Source organism: Delphinus delphis, chromosome 15 (genome assembly GCF_949987515.2).
Source record: "Delphinus delphis chromosome 15, mDelDel1.2, whole genome shotgun sequence".
NCBI lineage: Eukaryota > Metazoa > Chordata > Mammalia > Artiodactyla > Delphinidae > Delphinus > Delphinus delphis.
This window is the reverse complement of record NC_082697.1, coordinates 26555324-26573587: the sequence shown is the minus strand read 5'-3', so window position 1 is coordinate 26573587 and position 18264 is coordinate 26555324. Positions and strand designations below refer to the sequence as shown.

General features: G+C 51.4%; 1 protein-coding gene across 1 annotated transcript; it reads left to right on the top strand.

Moving 5' to 3' along the window:
• The first annotated feature begins 7242 nt into the window (after positions 1-7242).
• COX4I2 (cytochrome c oxidase subunit 4I2) lies at positions 7243-16713 on the top strand. The gene is given in 9 exon segments (XM_060032799.1): positions 7243-7336; positions 7512-7899; positions 8614-9021; positions 9023-9176; positions 10669-10704; positions 11767-11848; positions 13406-13570; positions 14378-14509; positions 16478-16713. Coding segments are annotated over 7 exon segments (750 nt in total). The 5' UTR covers positions 7243-7336; positions 7512-7899; positions 8614-8977; the 3' UTR covers positions 16615-16713.
• Positions 16714-18264: the final 1551 nt, after the last annotated feature.

Genomic DNA, 18264 nt, shown 5'->3' with positions numbered 1-18264 from the left:
AGAAAACCTACGACAAACCCAAATTGACGGACAGTCTACAAAAGAGCTGGCTAGTATTCTTCAAATGTGTCAAGATCATGAAAAAGATGGAAGGACAGAGGAACTGTCCAAATTGGAGGGGACTAAGGAGACATGACAACCGCATGTGATGTGGGGTCCTTCCTGGACTGGATCCCAGAACAGAAAAAGGACATTAATAGGCAAACTGATGAAACCCAGATAACTTCTGTTGTTAGAACTTTAGTTAATAGTAATATCCAAGGTTAATTTCTTAGTTCTGATAAGAGTTCTATCATTATGTAAGATGTTGGCAAAAGGGAAAGCTGGGCATAGGACATACAGGAACTCTGTACTAGTTTTGCAACTTCTGTAAGTCTAAAACTACCTCAAAAGGAAGAAAAAAACATTAAAATAAAAAAGAGAGAGAATAAAGGCTAAGCTAGAGTAAGCCTCCTACAGCCCAACTCTCCCACTGGTTACAGCTAAAAACTCTGGACAAATACAAAAAGCAACTACTTAAGAAAGCCATTCTCTGGTGGCGCAGTGGTTAAGAATCTGCCTGCCAATGCAGGGGGACACAGGTTCGAGTCCTGATCCAGGAGGTTGTCACATGCCGCGGAGCAACGAAGCCCGTGCGCCACAACTACTGAGCCCACGTGCCTACAGCCTGTGCTCCGCAACAAGAGAAGCCACTGCAATGAGAAGCCCGCGCACCGCAACGAAGAGTGGCGCCCGCTCGCCGCAACTAGAGAAAGTCAGCGTGCAGCAACAAAGACCCAACATAGCCATAAATAAATAAATAAATAAATAAATAAGAAAGAACACTGTAAAGTAAATAATAGAGAGCAGATTGGAATGAAAAGTCAAAATATGAAGGACAACCCACACAGCAGTAGTGAGTTTCCTGGTAGATGTTCTTCCTGTATCTTCTTGCTTAGACCCAGGGTACTCTGAGTTCAGGAAACTGCACACCTGACATGAGCAGCAAAAACTCCCATAGAGAAGCCCAACATTCTGGCCAGAGAACGGGGAAAATGGACCTCCGGAAGCTGGAAAGTGTGAGGAATTCCTTGGTATTATTTTTTTAATTTAATTAAATATATATATATATATTTATTTATTTATTTATTTTTGGCTGTGTTGGTTCTTTGTTGCGGTGCGCAGGCTTCTCATTGCAGTGGCTTCTCTTGTTGCAAGCCATGGGCTCTAGGGGCGCCGGCTTCAGTAGTTGCAGAAAACGGGCTCATTAGTTGCAGAACGCGGGCTCAGCAGTTGTGGCTCACAGGCTCTAGAGCTCAGGCTCAGTAGTTGTGGCACACGGTCTTAGTTGCTCTGTGGCATATGGGATCTTCCCGGACCAGGGCTTGAACCCGTGTCCTCTGCATTGGCAGGAGGATTCTTAACAACTGCGCCACCAGGGAAGCCCTCCTTGTTATTATTTTTATTTAATCTTTGCTCTCAGCCCCAGTCTGCTCTGCAGTTCCCAAAGTCGTTGAGAGAAGAGTCTTGAGAAAACCCACCTGCTGGAGAAAAGAACTTGGAAAAGGGACCCCTGAGTGTAAATACTGTGGGGCGAATCTGTCTTTTCTCTGTTTTCTGTCTTTTCTCTTGATGCTTTGCCCCAGGGGTAGGCCCAGTGGTGACAGTGCTGGTGGTTAGAACTCTGAGAGAACTTCATATTTCAGACCAGAGGACCAGAAAAAATGGGCCTGTAGAGCCAGATAATGTAGATAAAATGCTGGAGAGGAGAGAATGGATGAAGGAAACCCTCTAATTCTGTGTATGAACCAACACAAGTCCTGGGCTCAACTCCAAGCTGAGCCTGTATGGAAGACACCCCAAGAAGGTGAGCAAAGCTTTGGGTACTGACACCGTGTAAACCACTGCCCATATCCCAGACTAACCCCTGCACCAGGCAGACCCAAACCACATAGCAAAGCTTTGAAAGTAAAACTGATTAGAATCACTGCCTGCAGCAGGTGACATAGAACATGCAGTCTGCACCTAACCAGGTTTGCCTGCTACTAAAAAAGAACAAATTTCCAGAGGCTTTTTAACAGTACCCAGAGTCTCAGAAGATAATATTGAAAATGTCCAGGATACAATAAAAAGTTGCTCAATAAGGAACATCCAGCCAATTCTCAAAGCAAAAGACAATAGATGCAAACCGTGAAAAGACCCAGATGTTGGAATTGTCAGACAAAGACTTCAAAGCAGCTATTATAACAGTACGCTGTGAGGGAAAGATGGATGCTTTAGAATGAATGTGAAAACAGACATTCTCAGCAGAGAAACAGAAACCATAAAAAAAGAGCCAAAAAACAGGCGGTGTTGGTCAAAAGGTACAAAGCCTCAGTAATACAAAACAAACAAGTTCTGGAGATCTGTACAGCACAGGGCCTGTAGTTAGTATTGTATTGTATGTATACTTAAAAACTTGCTGGGTGTGATGAATTGGGAGATTGGGATTGACATATATACGTCAATATGTATAAAATGGATAACTAATAAGAACCTGCTGTATAAAAAAATAAATAAAATAAAATAAAAAGTTTTACAGAATAAAAAGAAAAAAACTTGCTGGGAGGGTAGATCTTATGTTAATTGCTCTCACCACACAAAGGAAATCAATATTTTTAAAGGCAGGGGCAGGAGGAAACTTTTGGAGGTCATGCATAAATTTATGGCCTTGATTATTGTGGTGAAATTTTCAGTAGTGTATACTTACTTTCAAACTCATCAAGTTGTATACATTAAATAACTGTAGCTTTCTCTGTGTCGATTATACCTTAATAAAATGATTTAAAAAAGAATCACTGAATTATACTAAGAAAAAACAAAAAAAAAACAAATGACAATTTTAGAACTTAAGAAGCACAATATCTCAGATCTTAAAAATTCAGAGGATGGTCTCAATAGCAAAGGGAGATGACAAAGAAAAGACTCAGTAAACCTGAAGCTAGATCAATAGGAGTGAAGCAATCTAAAGAAGAGAGAGAGAAAATATTTTAAAAACTGAACAGAGACTTAGGGACATGTGGGAAAATATCAAAAGATTTAATATGCACGAAATTGGAGTCCCTTAAAGTTGCAGAAAAAGAATTTTTTTAAATGACGACTGAAATTTTCTCAAGTTTGGTGAAAAACTTAAATTTACAGATTCAAGAAACCCAGCAAACGCCAAACAGGATAAACTCAAAGACAACCCACACTCACACATCTCATAATCAAACTAAAAACCACCAATAAGGAAAAAACAATCTTGAAAGCAGCCAGGAAAAAAAAAAGAACCAAAAGCCAAAACCACTTTACATTTAGGGGGCCATGGAGGCCAGAAGATAGTGGAACAGCATCTTTAAATTGCTGCAGGTTGGGACTTCCCTCGTGGCACAGTGGTTAAGAATCCGCCTGCCAATGCAGAGGACACAGGTTTGGGCCCTGGTCCGCGAAGATCCCACATGCCGCGGAGCAACTAAGCCCGTGCGCCACAACTACTGAGCCTGTGCTCTAGAGCTTGTGAGTCACAGCTACTGAGCCCACACACCTAGAGCCCATGCTCTGCAACAAGAGAATCCACTGCAATGAGAAGCCCATGCACCGCAACGAAGAGTAGCCCCCGCTCACTGCAACTAGAGAAAGCCCGCGTGCAGCAACGAAGACCCAACGCAGCCATAAATAAATAAATAAATAAATAAAAATACAGTGCTGCAAGGGACTTCCCCAGCAGTCCAGTGGTTAGGACTTTGTACTTCCACTGCAGGGGGCATGGGTTCAATCTCTGGTTGGGGAGCTAAGATCTCGCATGCCACGCAACACGGTCAAAATAAATAAATAATAACAATAATAATAATAAAAATAAAGTCCTGCAAGAAAAGAACTGTCAACAACTCTACATCTAGCAAAAATATCCTTCAGGAATGAAAATAAAATAAAGACATTTTCAATGAAGGAAACTAAGAGAATTTATCATGTGTGGGCCTGCTCTAAAACAAAGTTAAAGGAAGTTCTTCAGGCTGAAGGGATATGACCCCAGAGATAAACTTGGGAGTTTAGGAATAAATAAAAAGCAACAAGAGGGTAAAAATATGAATAAGTATAATAGATTATATTTCTCCTGTCAAGTTCTTTAAAATATATATGACTTGAGAGCAAAAATCCTAACATTTTTTGGGGTATTTCAATGAATGTAGATGTAATACATATATGATAACTATTATAAAGGGGAAAAGGTAAAGGCACCTTTATGGTTTTAATGCATCTATCTTTTACTTGAGGTGTAAAGTATGAACACTAAACAGACTGTCAAACGTTAAGTATGTATATTGTAATCCCTAGAGAAACACAGAACCTACAGAAAATTAATACAAAGATATACAGCCAAAAAGCCAATAAGTAAATTAAAATGGAAGAGTAAGAATAACAAAATAATCCATTGCACAGCTAGATCCCACTTCATCCCAGTCTGGAAGCAGAGGGACCTGAGTGAACAGGCTTGATGGGTAGAGCATGCAGGAAAAGTGAGCCTGTGGGTTTTTTTTTTTTTTTTTTTTTTTTTTTTGTGATACACGGGCCTCTCACTGTTGTGGCCTCTCCCGTTGCGGAGCACAGGCTCCGGACGCACAGGATCAGCGGCCATGGCTCACGGGCCCAGCCGCTCCGCAGCATGTGGGATCCTCCCGGACCAGGGCACGAACCCGTGTCCCCTGCATCGGCAGGCGGACTCTCAACCACTGCGCCACCAGGGAAGCCCCCTGTGGGTTTTTATGTGTGTAATTTTGGACTGATTAGAGAGGGTACTTTCCACGGGGGTCAAGGAAAGCCTCTCTGAGGAGATGACATTGAGTTGAAATTGGGAGGACAACGGTGGGGTTTGGGGTGTCAATACTTAATACCCTCTTTCCTGCCCAAGTTCTGAAACAACTGAGTCAAATGAGGAGTCAGATATATTGAATCCAAATAACATTTTGTTACCATTCCAGTTACTCCAAACCACCTGAAAACTTAGTGTGTAAAACAGCTGTCTGATGTTAATGGATTCTGTTGGTTGGGAATTCAGAAAGGGCACAGCAGAGATGTTCCATAATGTCTGGGATCTTAGCCGGGAAGACTCGATGGCTGAGGCGGACTTGACGGCTAGGGGCTGGGATTGTCTGGAGACGTACACGGCTAGAAGCTGAGGTTGGGTGTAGGCTGGCACCTCAGCTGGGCTGCAGCCAGAGCACCTAGATATGACATGGGCTAGTTTGGCTTCCTCACGGCATGGTGGCTGGGTTATAAGAGAGAGCATCCCAAGAGAGTCCATGGCATTTTATGATCCAGCTTTGGAAGTCACACAGCATCACTTTGACCATGTCCTATGATTAAAGCTGTCACAAAGGTGCACTCAAGTTCAAGGAATGGGGACATAGATGCCACCACCTGATGACAGGAGTGTCAAGGTCACATTGTAAAGAGAACGTGTGGAATTGGAGATACTGTTAAGGCCACAATAACTGATAAACTTGTTTGTAGACCAGAGTTTAAGTCTGCGGGTGAGAAGTGAGGTGTGCTGCTCCAGTAAAGCCTTTCTCATGGGAACACGCCAGTGGGAATAAATGAGCCTTGTTCTTGAGAGAAGAGCAGTTCAGCAGAGGGAGTAGTTGCAAAGGCCCTGCCATGGGCAAGAGTGGAGTATGTTCCAAGACCTGAAAGGCAGCATGGCTGGGGCATGGTGGGAGAGGAGGAGAGGTTGATGGGGGAGCTGCATTTGCTGAGTTTGGCAGGAGGGACCTTAAATATCAGGCTAAGGAGTTTGCTGGGAGGCCAGTGGGTGCTAAGGAAGTCTGAAGGATGCCATGAAGCTGTCCCCACAAGGGCCAGAGTCACATCAGGGGGCATTATCCCCATGCCCATGAGGCAGTTGAGTTTGAGAAGACAAGGCTTTGGGACTTGGCCAGGGTCCCTCACACCCTGCCCTGTGCACCCTCGTTTTGTCCTGTGGTGCAGAAGGCCCTGGGAGATCAGGAACAGAAGCAGCAGACCATTCCGTGTGGAGCCCCAGGGCGGGATCTGAAGGGACCAGTGCCTACCCCAGAGTTAATTTGACCCCCTGCGCCCCCAGGATCCCACGGCCACAGCCCTTCGCCAAGTTGGACTATTCTCTTGGTGGTCAGAGCAGAGCACTGGGCTGGACCTCAAGGCAATGCCCACACTGCCCATAGCTCCATCCATAGCTTGGCTGATACGTCACTGCTGTGGGCACCTCTAGGAGAAGCTCCACTTAGACCATCGCATTCACCCTCCTGGTCCCCAAGCAGAGTTTGGGTGTGACTGGCATTATAGAAACGTGGAAAGGAGGCCATGCAGGCAGCCACGAAGAGGGGTTGAAACCAGCAGAGGATAGAGCTGGGACTAGAATCCTAGATGTGGGCCTCCCAAGCGCTCAGTTTCACGGCCCCTGATAACCAGGGGGTCCTTTGATGTCGTTTGTATACATCTGCCCAGGTCGGGGGTGATGCTGATGAGGACCCGGACCCCAGGCCCGGGATGCCAATGCAGCGAGTTCTGTCGAAGCCCCACCCCCGCGCCCCTTCTCCTGGCTCGAGGCGAGTTCGGATACCCGTCCGGCCGCTTCGTGCCCTTCCTGCGGTCAGAGCTTGAGGGCTTCACGGTCCTGCTCCGCTCGGGGAACGTCTTCGCCTCCTCTGCCTCAGAGGTCGCCTGCAACGTGGGGGCTCCGGCTTGCGCCCTCACTGACCACGTGGTGGGGGCGGGGCCTGAGCGGGTTGGAGGGGGCGGGGCCCTGGGGACGGACAGGGAGGGCCTGCGTGACAGTCGGGGCGAGGCCGGAGCAGGCGCGGGCCTGAGGGGAGTGACAGAATGGGCAGGGCCTCGGGGAGGATCTAGGGAAAGTGAGCTGTGCCCTGCGGGGGCGGGGCTTGCTGACAGGGTGGGGGCTCGGCTGGGGCGTGCTGTGGCGAGCAGGCTGACAGTAAGGGCGGGGCTCGGGAGTGGGCGGCACCACAGAATGACTGAAAGAGCAAGGCTAGAGCCAGGAAGAGGGTTTAACGAGTCTTGCGAAGGCAGTGCGGGAAGGACTAACTGGGCAAGCGGCCGGCCGCGGGCTGAGCGATTGAGGAGGAGCCTCAGGGTACGGGCGGGGCCGGCGGGCGGGCTCAGCTAGGCGAGCTGGGCGAGGCCAGGGATAACTGACGGGACTGGGGTAGGGCTGGAGATGGTGGAACGCTAGACTACTACGTAGAGTCCAGAGGTGCGGGCACAATGACTGTGCAAGGGGCCAGGGAAAGATGACTGGCAGCTCGAGGACGGGGAAGGAGGGAGGAGACGAGGGACGTAGGTGAGTAGAGTGAGGCAGGTGGCGGGAACTAGAATAACGGCCGCCTGTGGGGGGGGGGGGCCAAGAGGCCATGAGTGACAGCCAGAGGGGTCGGCCTCAAACGTCTCCCCTGCAACTCTGCGAGGAATTCCTCTTCCGGCTGAACAACGCGGGCTTCGCTCACTTCGTGCCCCAGGTGTGGTGGTGCAGAGATAACAGACCTGCAGGAAGGAGGTTTCCATCTTCCAGGCCACCACCGGTCTCGTCCCGTCCCAATGAAATCCATCCGAGGGCGTCCACCTGCTCCTGATCGCGCCACGGGATCGTTCCTAGGGCCGGGAAACGCGCCACTAGCGACCGCTCCCGTGGTAGCCCTGGTTCGGCGTCGGTTCTGAGCCGGCCCTCCTGTCTACAGTTGCAGAAGCGCTTTCTGGACTGGTCCCTGCTGGATCTGCGGATCTTCGCACGACGTCCTCCGAGCCTGCGCTGCCGCCCGGGCACCTTCATGCTGGCGCTGCCCGTCGCCTGAAGGCCGCAGTGTCCCGGAATCACAGTGTCCCTGCTGGGAGTCAGCTTTCCAGCTGGTGGGCGGGATCGGGCTCTGCTCTGTCCTTAACACGTCCCCTCTGTTTACCGGCCCCCGCCCCCCCCCCCCCCCCCCACCGCCCAACTGGCCCCATCCCCTTGGTGCCTCGGTTGCCCTGCTCTTCCCTGGCCCACTCTTACACGCAGTCCCCGCCCCTAAGGATAAGCCCCGCCTACTCCTACCTTCCGGTCTCCGACTACCCTATATCTCCTCCCCAGTCCCTGCACTTCTTGGCTTCGCCCCCTCCTATCCCAGGCCTCCTCCCCATGTTCAAATGGCTCCAGGGGCTCCCCAGGGGCTGGGGATACGGGTCCGCAACGCTTTGTCCGACACCTCTTCCTACTTTCGGCTTTGTGTCCTCCATGAGGCCTAGCTCTTCCTCAGTATCTCCTCTGGGCTGGGAGGCCAGAGGTGGGTCCTGCACGAAGCCTGAATGGGAGGGGAAGGGGTCGTACCAGCAGGATGCTGAGATTGTGGCTCAGGTCTTTGCGTCTGAGCAGAAACTCAGGGCCTCCCTGAATCTGATCAAGTGAGAGAGAGCTGCTCCTTTCTGTATGGGTTCCTGCTGGGGGGTTGGAGCCTCAGGGCCGCCTGAAAGGGACAGATCCCTCTCACCTCCTATTCCTGCTGTTTCTGAAATCTCAGCCTGCATTCACATGTAGGGCCCCTTGCCGTGAGTGGTGTGTAATGCCTCAACCTTGTGCCCACCAAGGTTCCCACGGAAGACTCCTACTCCTCGGCCCCAGGACACCTGAGTGACCTGCTTTATGGGAGAGTCTGACTATTTCCAGGTTCCGGACCTCAAGACGCTGCTGGGCATCGCCCTCTACGCAGTGGTGCTGCCCTATATCAACCTTGAGCCGCCGGGGAGCCTGCCATCACCCCATCACCCTCAGCCCTGGGGCCGGCTTCCCAAACAGATGTTCCTTGTCACAGCACTGCTCCACATCTGGAGCCTGGCATTCCCACAGAGATGGGGGTGGGAGACGGTAGAGAAGAACAGAGGGTCAAGTTCTCCAGGGTCAAGTTCTCCCTTGGGAGGCCCTTGTAATGGATGGGGAAACTGAGGCCCAGAAATGGAGCCACTTAGTCACGAGTGTGGCAGCAGTAAAGCCTGCACATTGCCCTCACCCCAGTGCAGCCAGCACCCACCTGCCCCTGGACAGATCTGACAAGACTCAAGGTGTGTCCTCCCCAGGTTGCCTGAAGGAGGGCCTTACCTCATCTTCTGTCCTTAGGGCTAATCTTCAGGACACCCTGGACAGCATCCAAGGGGTAAGGTGGTCCTCTTTGGGTTCTCTCAAATCTGGAATTCCCTTGATCATGGGGAAGGGGGAGGAGCAGCCCCCAGGAGTAAGCATGGCCAGTCCTGGGAGCTGGGGTCTCTTGGACATCCAGCAGACTCCCACACTGCCTTCTCACCTCCCAGAATGGAGGTGACATGCATCCTGCCCACTCTACGGTCTCTCTAGCACCTCCCCCTGAGTCCCTGCTCTTTAAGACTCATCTGCTTCCAGGGCACTAAGCCCCTTCCTCCAGGCACTGGCTAGAGCGGGTCTCTATGGCTTCAATGGGCTACAGGAACCCTGATGGGTGGGTGGGTGCTCGTCACACCTCAGGGGACCAGAGCTTGCAGACCTAGAAAGTTCTGGCCCCAGGCCACGAAAGAATTCACAGCCTTCACCCATCAGTCCAGAATCAGTATTCTAACAATTCCAAGCCATATTTACTGGACGCATGTTCTGCTCCGTTTAACCACATCACTACCCTACTTACCGTTTTTGGCTTCCCAGCTTTAAAATAAAATCCAAGATCCACACCGTGGCTTATGAGGCCCTGCTTGGTACTCCAGCCTCTCTCCAGCTTTCTCCTTTGCCCATTACACTCTGGCCAAGATGGCCTCTCTCTGTTCTGTGAACACACCTGTGTTTTTCTGCCTCTGGGCCTTTGCACAGGCCTCTCTCTGCTTGAAACTGGATTGTAAGCCCTAAAATGGCAGGGACCGTGTTTGATTTTGTTTGTCTCTAAATCCCCAAGCATTTAACCTGTTAAACAGTAGACAATAATGCCAGCTGTAATAGGTCTTAATAAATAGTTCTTGAATAAATGTGCCTGTTGCACATTTTTCTATTGACATATTTAATCTTTCCAACGATCATGTAAGGTAAGAGATATCATTAGCTCTCTTTTTCAGAAAACAGGAACTCAGTGAGGTTAGGCCATTTGTTGAAGGTCACACAGCTAAGATTTGAACCCAGGGGGAGGCTTTTTTCACCTGTCATTGAGTATGAGGGCATTCGTGCCAGGTGGTACACCACAGGACAGCTCCCAGATTCTAGATGCTTGTAGCTTCCTGGAGCAGGAAGGCATGGGGTCTGGGCTGGAAAGTTGCCAAGACTTGGGTCCTCAAAAGCCCTAAGAGAGCATTGCAGGTGGAAGAAACAGCGGTGAGCAAAGGTGTGAAGGCAGGAAGATCCAGCTCCTGGGACAAGCGGACTCACAGGGCTGGGCCAGCCCAGGGCACACAGCCAGCTGGTCCCAGGGCTGCGTCAGCTGGTGGCCTCCAGAGGCAGGACCCCGGTGGGCAGGGAAATTGAGGCGGGGAGTCATTGCACAGCCCGGGAGACCCCAGGGACGCGGGCTAGGCTCTCCCAGGCAGGACGTTCCCACGCGGGGGCGGTCCTGGGAAAGGCTGTGGGGCGGGCCCGGAGGCGGGCGCCAGCGCTCCGGTCCCTCTGCAGCCTGTTCTCCGTTACTTGCTCCGCAGACCCGGGTCGCGTTCTGGCTTCCGCTGAGCCGCACGGTAAGTGAGTGGGCGGGAAGAGCCCCGGCTGCCCAAATCCGGGCCGGTGGGAGACGCGGCTGGGACTCCGGCTTTTACCATCCGTGGGGGCGCTGCTATAGAGGAGCATGGCGGGTGGGGCGGGCGGGCAGCTACTGGCAGCTCAGAGTTGAGGGGAACTTTCCTCCGTCCGCATATGGGGAGCCATCTCTTTCCTCAAATGTAGATTACTCCTTCCCTCCCCATAGATGGGGCTCTCAACCACTTATCACTGATGGGGAGCCCTTCCTTTCCAGATGTGCAGCCCCTTCCCACTTTCCATATATGGTACACCCCTCCCTCTCTCTAATGATTGGGTGCCTCTCTTTCCCTAGATGTGGGGCCTCTTTCAATTTCCAGAAGTGGGATACCCCCTTCTTCTCCCCAGATGTGTGCCTCTCTTCCTCCCTCTGTCCCAGTTTGGTCCGTGTCCTCCTCTAAGTCCCCTCCTTGCCCCCCTGGGATGCCAGACCCTGAGATTTCCCTGGGGATGGAGGGTTGGGCTCGCCTGTCTCCCTCTCCCACCAGGTCCAGCAGAGCAGGCTCTCCAGGCACGTAGGCAGCCAATTATGGGGGAAGGGGTGGGGGCCAAACCATCTGCAGGAGACCTTGGCAGATGGCCCTGTAGCGAGGAGAGTTATCCCAGGACCTGCTCCCTCCCTACCTGGACTCCCACCCTGTTTCCTCTAGAGGACAAACAGCTGAGAGAGGTTTCCCAACCTAGCCACCATGAGCTGGGGCTGGAACCGGAACCCAGGCTCCCAGACCCAAACTGTTCAGGTCCTGCCTTTAAGAGTTAGGCCTCCTCCCACTTCTCAGATGGTAAACTGAGGTCCCAGGAGGGGGGGTCCAAATGTCTAGGATGCCCATCAACCCCCATAGGGATATCATACAGAATTAGAAGGGGCAGGCGGTGACCTTGGAATCCTGGGGACCAGTCCCCCAGCCACAACACCTGTGAAAAAGCTGTTCCTCTGGATCCTGAGGGGAAGGGCAGAGGGCAGAGGGCAGGACTCACCCACACACACCCCCCCCCCCCCCCAGATGTCCTTTAGAGCTGCCTGGAGCTTGGTGCTGAGGAAAGGAGGACTTGGAATGCGAGGGATCCACAGCCCGGGAGGCACTGGTAAGACCTGGACACCCACCCCGCCCTGACCCTCGCCTAACTGCAAGGCCAGGTGCAAGGGTCCTGTCTGCAGGCTGCCCCTGGTCCCTTTCATGCTGCCCTGGGCCTGCCCCAAACCATTTCCCATGATCCTACCCCTTGGTCCGGGGCCACATTCTTCCAGGAAATAGAGACAGCCGTCCCCTCCTCCCAAGCTTTCTCAGGGTCTGACCCCCATATCTCAGGCCCCTAAGACCTTTGTGTCCTGAGGCTGAGGGTGCTGACAGAACTTTGGACCGCCTTTCCAGACCCTTGTGTCCATGCTAGTCAGAAGAAAGAGGCCTAAAGTAGGAGAGACTTCAGCCAGATAGAAGGGCCTTCCTGACCCTCTGGAGAATAAAAACAGATAGCATTTATTGAGCCCTTACTATGTACCCTGAGCCGTGATAAACTTTTTGCAGAGATTAACACATTTAGACTTCACAGCAAACACATGAAGTGGATACTATGCTGTCATCTCCATTGCTCAGGTAAACACACAGGCCCAGAGCCAGGACTATTTGCCCAAAGCAGTTCCCATGCTATTTGGGCAAGGTGGTACCAATGCCCTCCTTGAGGGCATCTCTGGTGACAATAAACAGAAGAAGCTTTACTGAGACCCTTCGAGCGCCCAGCCTTGTTCTGGACACTCGCATGGAGCCCTTGAGGGCTTAGCCATCAGGGAAAGCTTCCAAGAATGGAAGCCAGAGGTGAAGCCAGCCGCTGTCTATCAGTATAATTCGTGGAGTACCTACTGTGTGCCAGGCACTGTGCTAAGCCTTTCGAGTGCATTATCTTGAAGCTTCCACAACAGTGTGGAGTTGGATCTTTTACTCTCCCCACTTTCCGGATGAGGACGTGGAACACAGTGAGGTAAAGGGGCTCGTCAGAGCTGGGCCGGGGTGGAACTGGGGTTCCGCAACTCCAAAGCTGTGCCCCTGACCACTCATTAAAAGCATAGGGATACAGTGAGAGGCCCGCGCACCGCGATGAAGAGCGGCCCCCGCTTGCCACAACTAGAGAAAGCCCTTGCACAGAAACGAAGACCCAACGCAGCAAAAATAAATAAATTAATTAATAAACTCCTACCCCCAACATCTTCTAAAAAAAAAAAAACAAGCATAGGGATAATGCTTTACAGTTTGTGGGGCAGTTTCCCATCTGCCATCTCATGTTCATCACAATGAACCTTTCCCTACCCATTGCCTTTGCCTGATGTGCCCTCCTCACCCCAGATCTTCCCAGAGGACACAGGATTTGAAGCCACAGGGGCTGAATTGCAGCCCTGGCCTGGCTCCCTTTTGCTCTGTGAATTTCGGCAAGTCCCTTAGCTACTCAGTTTCTTCCTCTGTAAGATGAAGAGAACAATATCACTGTCTCAGAGTGATGCCGAGCCAATGAGTCAACTCGCCCGAAGGCCTTAGCATGGCTCCTGGCACACAGTAAGTGCTCAGTAAGTGCCACCCACTTTCTAATACTGCGGTTAGTGCCAGGACGTCCCAGGGGCAGCCTGAACTCAGTTCCTCCCTGTGCCCGCAGCCCACGGCAAGGAGAAGATGCCCCCCTACACCAACTACCATGCCCAGCGCTCCTACCCCATGCCCGATGAGCCCTTCTGCACGGAGCTCAACGCAGAGCAGCAGGCCCTGAAGGAGAAGGAGAAGGGCAGCTGGACGCAGCTGAGCCACGCTGAGAAGGTGGCCTGTAGGTCTCAGGGTGGGGCTGGGGGCGACTTTGCAAAGAAGGGCCTGGCCTGTCACGGAGCAGTGGACAGGGAGAGCCCCCAACAAGACAGTCAGAACCACCCAAAGACTCGAATGCGTACCTGAGGGGTGAAATTCATTCCTTTGTTCATTCATCTTTTTATTCATTGAACTGTTTGTGCACAGCCTGGTGCTAGGCGATGCTGGGGACACGGAAGTGAATCCCCCTGAGGGTTCCTGCCCTCAGGGTGCTCCCAGTCCAGTGGGGGAACCAACGCAAGCCCAGATAGCTGTAATACGGGATATGCGGCTGGGTGAGGTGTGTTCAGGGGGCTGTGGGAACCCAAGGGAGAGAGAAAGATGGAATCCTGGTGGGCCTTCCAGAGGAGCGTTGTTCCAGTCGGCTTTGGATGCTGAAGAGGAGGGGCTGCCAGGTAGTAGGAACAGCATGGGGAAGGATGTAAGAGCTGGAGAGCATGGAGGGTCCTGGGCATCACTGAGTGGTGTGGGGAGATGGAGCAGAGAGAGGCAGGTGAGGTGGGTGGGAGAGCAGGGGCCTGACCCTGGGAAGCAGGAGGGACGTGTGACCCCAAGTGCTGCCTACCAGAAGTGCCCCTGGGAGCCAGCTTTGCCATCAGCTCCTGGCCATGCTTCGCACATGCTAGATGCTCAATAAGAATTTGCTGAATGGACAGCATCTGCTGCAGGGAGGGGGAGGCTGGAGGTCCCTGAGGCCAAGAATTGGCCCAGGGCCCTTGGAATGGATGCACCTGAGGCCCCTCCTCCCCCACCCCTCACCTGCCTCCAGTGTACCGGCTCCAGTTCCATGAGACCTTCACAGAGATGAACCGTCGCTCCAACGAGTGGAAGACAGTGATGGGCTGTGTCTTCTTCTTCTTTGGATTCACAGGTCTGCTGATTTGGTGGCAGCGGGTCTATGGTGAGTGGCAGTGTCTCAGCTGGCCGCAGCCCTCGGCCATGCCCTTGTGGCCACAGCCACCAGCCAAGCTTTGATAAGGGAATTATGCTGGCACTCATCTGAAGAGTTTTGAAAAGTCCCCCAAAGAGGTGTATGGGGAAGGGCAGAGCACGGCTGCCTGGGTTGCAATGTAGGGACCCGACCTCTCTGGGCCTCAATTCTCTCATCTGTAAAATGGGAATAATAGTGCCCACATCTCAGGGTTCTTGTGAGGATTTAATTATAAAACTGTTGCCTAGTGCCTGGCACATAGTTATGAAGGATGTTGTTACTGATTGCTGTTACTAACCGTGAACTTTTCAGTATATTGTTTTGGCTGCTGTAACAAAGAGTCTCCAATGTACAAGAGCTTAAACAAGATAGAAGTTTTTTTCCTCTCTCACAAAAAAGGCCAGGGGGAGTATGGGGATTCCACAATATCAGACTCCTATTGTCTTGTTGCTCTGCCATCCTTAACATGCAGCTTCCTTCTTGACATACAAAATGGCTGCTCCAGCTCCAGCCATAAAGCCTACATTCTCAGCCAAGAAGAGGGAAAGGGAGGACACACTCTCTCTAAGGTCCAGAATTTGCACCACCACTTCTGCTCACATCCTATTGGCTAGAAGTGATCATATGACCATGTGTAGCCACAAGGGAAGCTGGGAAATATAGTCTTTAGCTGAGTGATCATGTACCCAACCGACCATGTTATTACTACATTTGTTACTACAGAAGAGTGATTTATTACTACAGAAGAGTGATTCTCAAAGTGGGGTCTCTGGACCAACAGCTTCACTTGGGAACTTGTTAGAAATGCAAATTCTCAGCCCCACTCTGGATCTACTGAGTCAGACACTCTGAGGCTGGAGCCCAGCAATCTATGTTTTAATATCCCTCTGGGTGATTCTGATGTGCACTGAGGTTTGAGAAGCACTGCTCTGGAAGTAGAGGGGAGCATGTTGGGGATGAGCTGGCAGTCTCTGCCTCAATTGACTTCACCTCCAGAGGCCTCACTTTGTTTTTTCTTCTGTAAAAGTGTGATGGGAATTCCTACCTTGCATGAGGGTGAAATGAGAGAACCTTTGGGAAAAATTCTATTCTAGTCCAATGTTTGGTACTAATAGGTGTCCATAAAGATCTTTCCCTTCTTTCACACCCACTGGAATAGAAAGTACCAGAGACAAAGGTCAGGCAGGTTAAGCTGGCCTCAGGGGCAGATGGACCAGGAAGTAGGATGTGAGCAGGGCTGGGAGCTCTGTCCCCCAGGCCTTTCTAGGTCCACACATCAAGGCACCTAAAATGCCTCCGTGAGTTCACCCTTTGGGTCCCCATAGCTTTAAAGTGAACACCCCTATCCTACCTCCCACTCCCAACCCCTTCAGGAAGCATAAGAAACTGTCTCATCCTGGACCCTTCCCAATAAGTGGGAGCAAACTCAGTAATTATAGTAGCTATCATGTATTAGGGGTTTTCATATCTTCCCTCATTCTGCCAATTGCATTATAAATACTAACACATTCAATCCCCACAACCCTGGTGGACAGGACCTGTTTTTGACAGGTAAGGAAATTGGGGGTCAGAGATGAAGTGACTTGTTCAAGGTCACACAGCAAGGTAGTGGTAGAGCTGGGATTTGGACCCAGAAAGACTTCAAACCAGTGCTCCTCTTACCCTTGGGTCACAGAGTAGGTGAGGAAACTGAGGCTCAGAAAGGGGAAGGACCTTGGCCCAGTTCCCACACCAAGCCTAAGGCAGAGCAGGGATCATGACTCAGAGGTCCCCAGAGTGCAGCTTTAGTGGGGAGTCTGGTGGCGGATGGACAGGGGTGGCGAGGGGTCCTCATGCAGGGCACCCTGACCTTGTGCCTGGAGACCCTGGCTCAGCGGGAGGGGGTGGGCCTGGCAGGGTCCCGCATGCCCCTGTCCCTACCCGGTTCCTTCCCTGCAGTGTTCCCTAAGAAACCCATCACCCTGATGGATGAGTGGAAGGCCCAGCAGCTCCAGCGCATCCTGGACATGAAGGGCAACCCCGTGCAAGGCCTGGCCTCCCGGTGGGACTATGAAAGGAAGGAGTGGAAGAAGTGACGTGGCATTCCAGCTGCTCGCGCTGCAGCTCTGCCCTGGCCCGGAGCCTATGGAGGCCCCTCCCCGCCACTTAACCCCAATAAAGCTGGCCTGCTCTCATCTGCCTTTAGTCTCCACCGCAGTCTCTACCTGCCATAAAGCCTACATTATACCTAAAATTGGGCAGGACAGTAGGTGGGAGGCAGTAAGCCACTTTCCAGGGCCCCACTTATCAGGGAGGGCTTCCTGGAGGAGTAGAGGTTGGGGTTGAGCCTTAAATGATAGGTGGGATTAGGAAAGGCAGAATACTTACTGAGTATCTGCTGTGTGCCAGGTACTAATCTAGGCCCTGGGGATGCAGCAGTGAACGAGACACACAAAGTGTCTGGCCTCATGGAGGAGGTGTTTCTTTATGTGTGTGTGTGTGTGTGTGTGTAGGGGGGGAGACAGAAAAAGGAATAAGTAAGTATAATATACAGTATGTTACCCAGTAATCAGTGCTATGAAGGAACAAAACAGCAGGATAAAGGGACAGAGCTAAAAGGGGTTTGGGGGTTGTAGGTGAAGCCTCTTAGAAGAGGTGGCATATGACAAGACAAAACAGCAAGTGCAAAGATCCTGAGGCAGGATTTTAGTTTGTGGAATGTGGAACATCAAGGAGGCCACAGTGACTGGAGTAGAATGACTTGGAGAATAGTAGGAAGGTGTGTGTTGTGGGAGAGGGTTGGTCTTGGGGCAGAAAGCAGATTATATAGGAATACACACACATATACCCCAGAACCAAGAAGAGAAGCCTCCTTTCCTCTTGGTATGTCTCCTCCAGCACCCTCTACTGGAGAAGTTTAGCATCTCACTGTAAAGGGGGTGGTGCCCAGAGTCCTGCTCATTATCTTAGAGCAGGCACTGAGGGGTGAATTTGGGGTAGAGGGGCAATACATTGATAACTGGCACAGCATCTTTGAGAAAGTCTTGGCCAGGCCAATGGGGAGCCTTAGAGCAGAAAAAGCCCATTAGATGAGTCCTGTGTTGGGCAAAATTGACCCATCCCTAGAGTCCCACTGTGCTCAGTCCTTTGTAGTCCTTGGTTTCCTAGGGGGGCTGTGGCCTTGGCATGAACACTGCAGCAGCTCTGAAAGTGCAGCAGCTGGAGGTGGTCATACACCTATCCTCTTCATAGCAGGTCCTCTTGAAGAGACATCTGAGCGGCACACCTCCAAGGACACCCTGGATGCCAATGGAGGGATTCAGCAGGGCAATTGGGACAATATTCATTCAATCAACAAATATTTATTGTGCATCCACTATGTACCAGACTCTGGGGACAGAGTGAATGAGACCTCATTCCAGTGTCGTGATTTCCAGTCCTCATGAATCTGAAAGTCTGTAATGGTCACCCTAATAAATTATAGAAGAGATGGGTGCTAAGAAGGGGAGATACATGGTACTTGGACTGACCTAATCTAGAGAAGTCAGGGTGGGCTTCCCTGAAGAAGTGTCTTCATATTTGAGATATTGCCGAAATTCATCCTCTGTACGCTGGTGCCAGATTAAACCTCAGAGACAGAATTTTGAGTGAAGTGGAAAGAAATAGCTCTATTGCTTTGCCAGGCAAAGGGGGCCCCAGTGGGCTAACGCCCTCAAGAATGTGTGTCCTGCCCTGGAGGGGGTAGT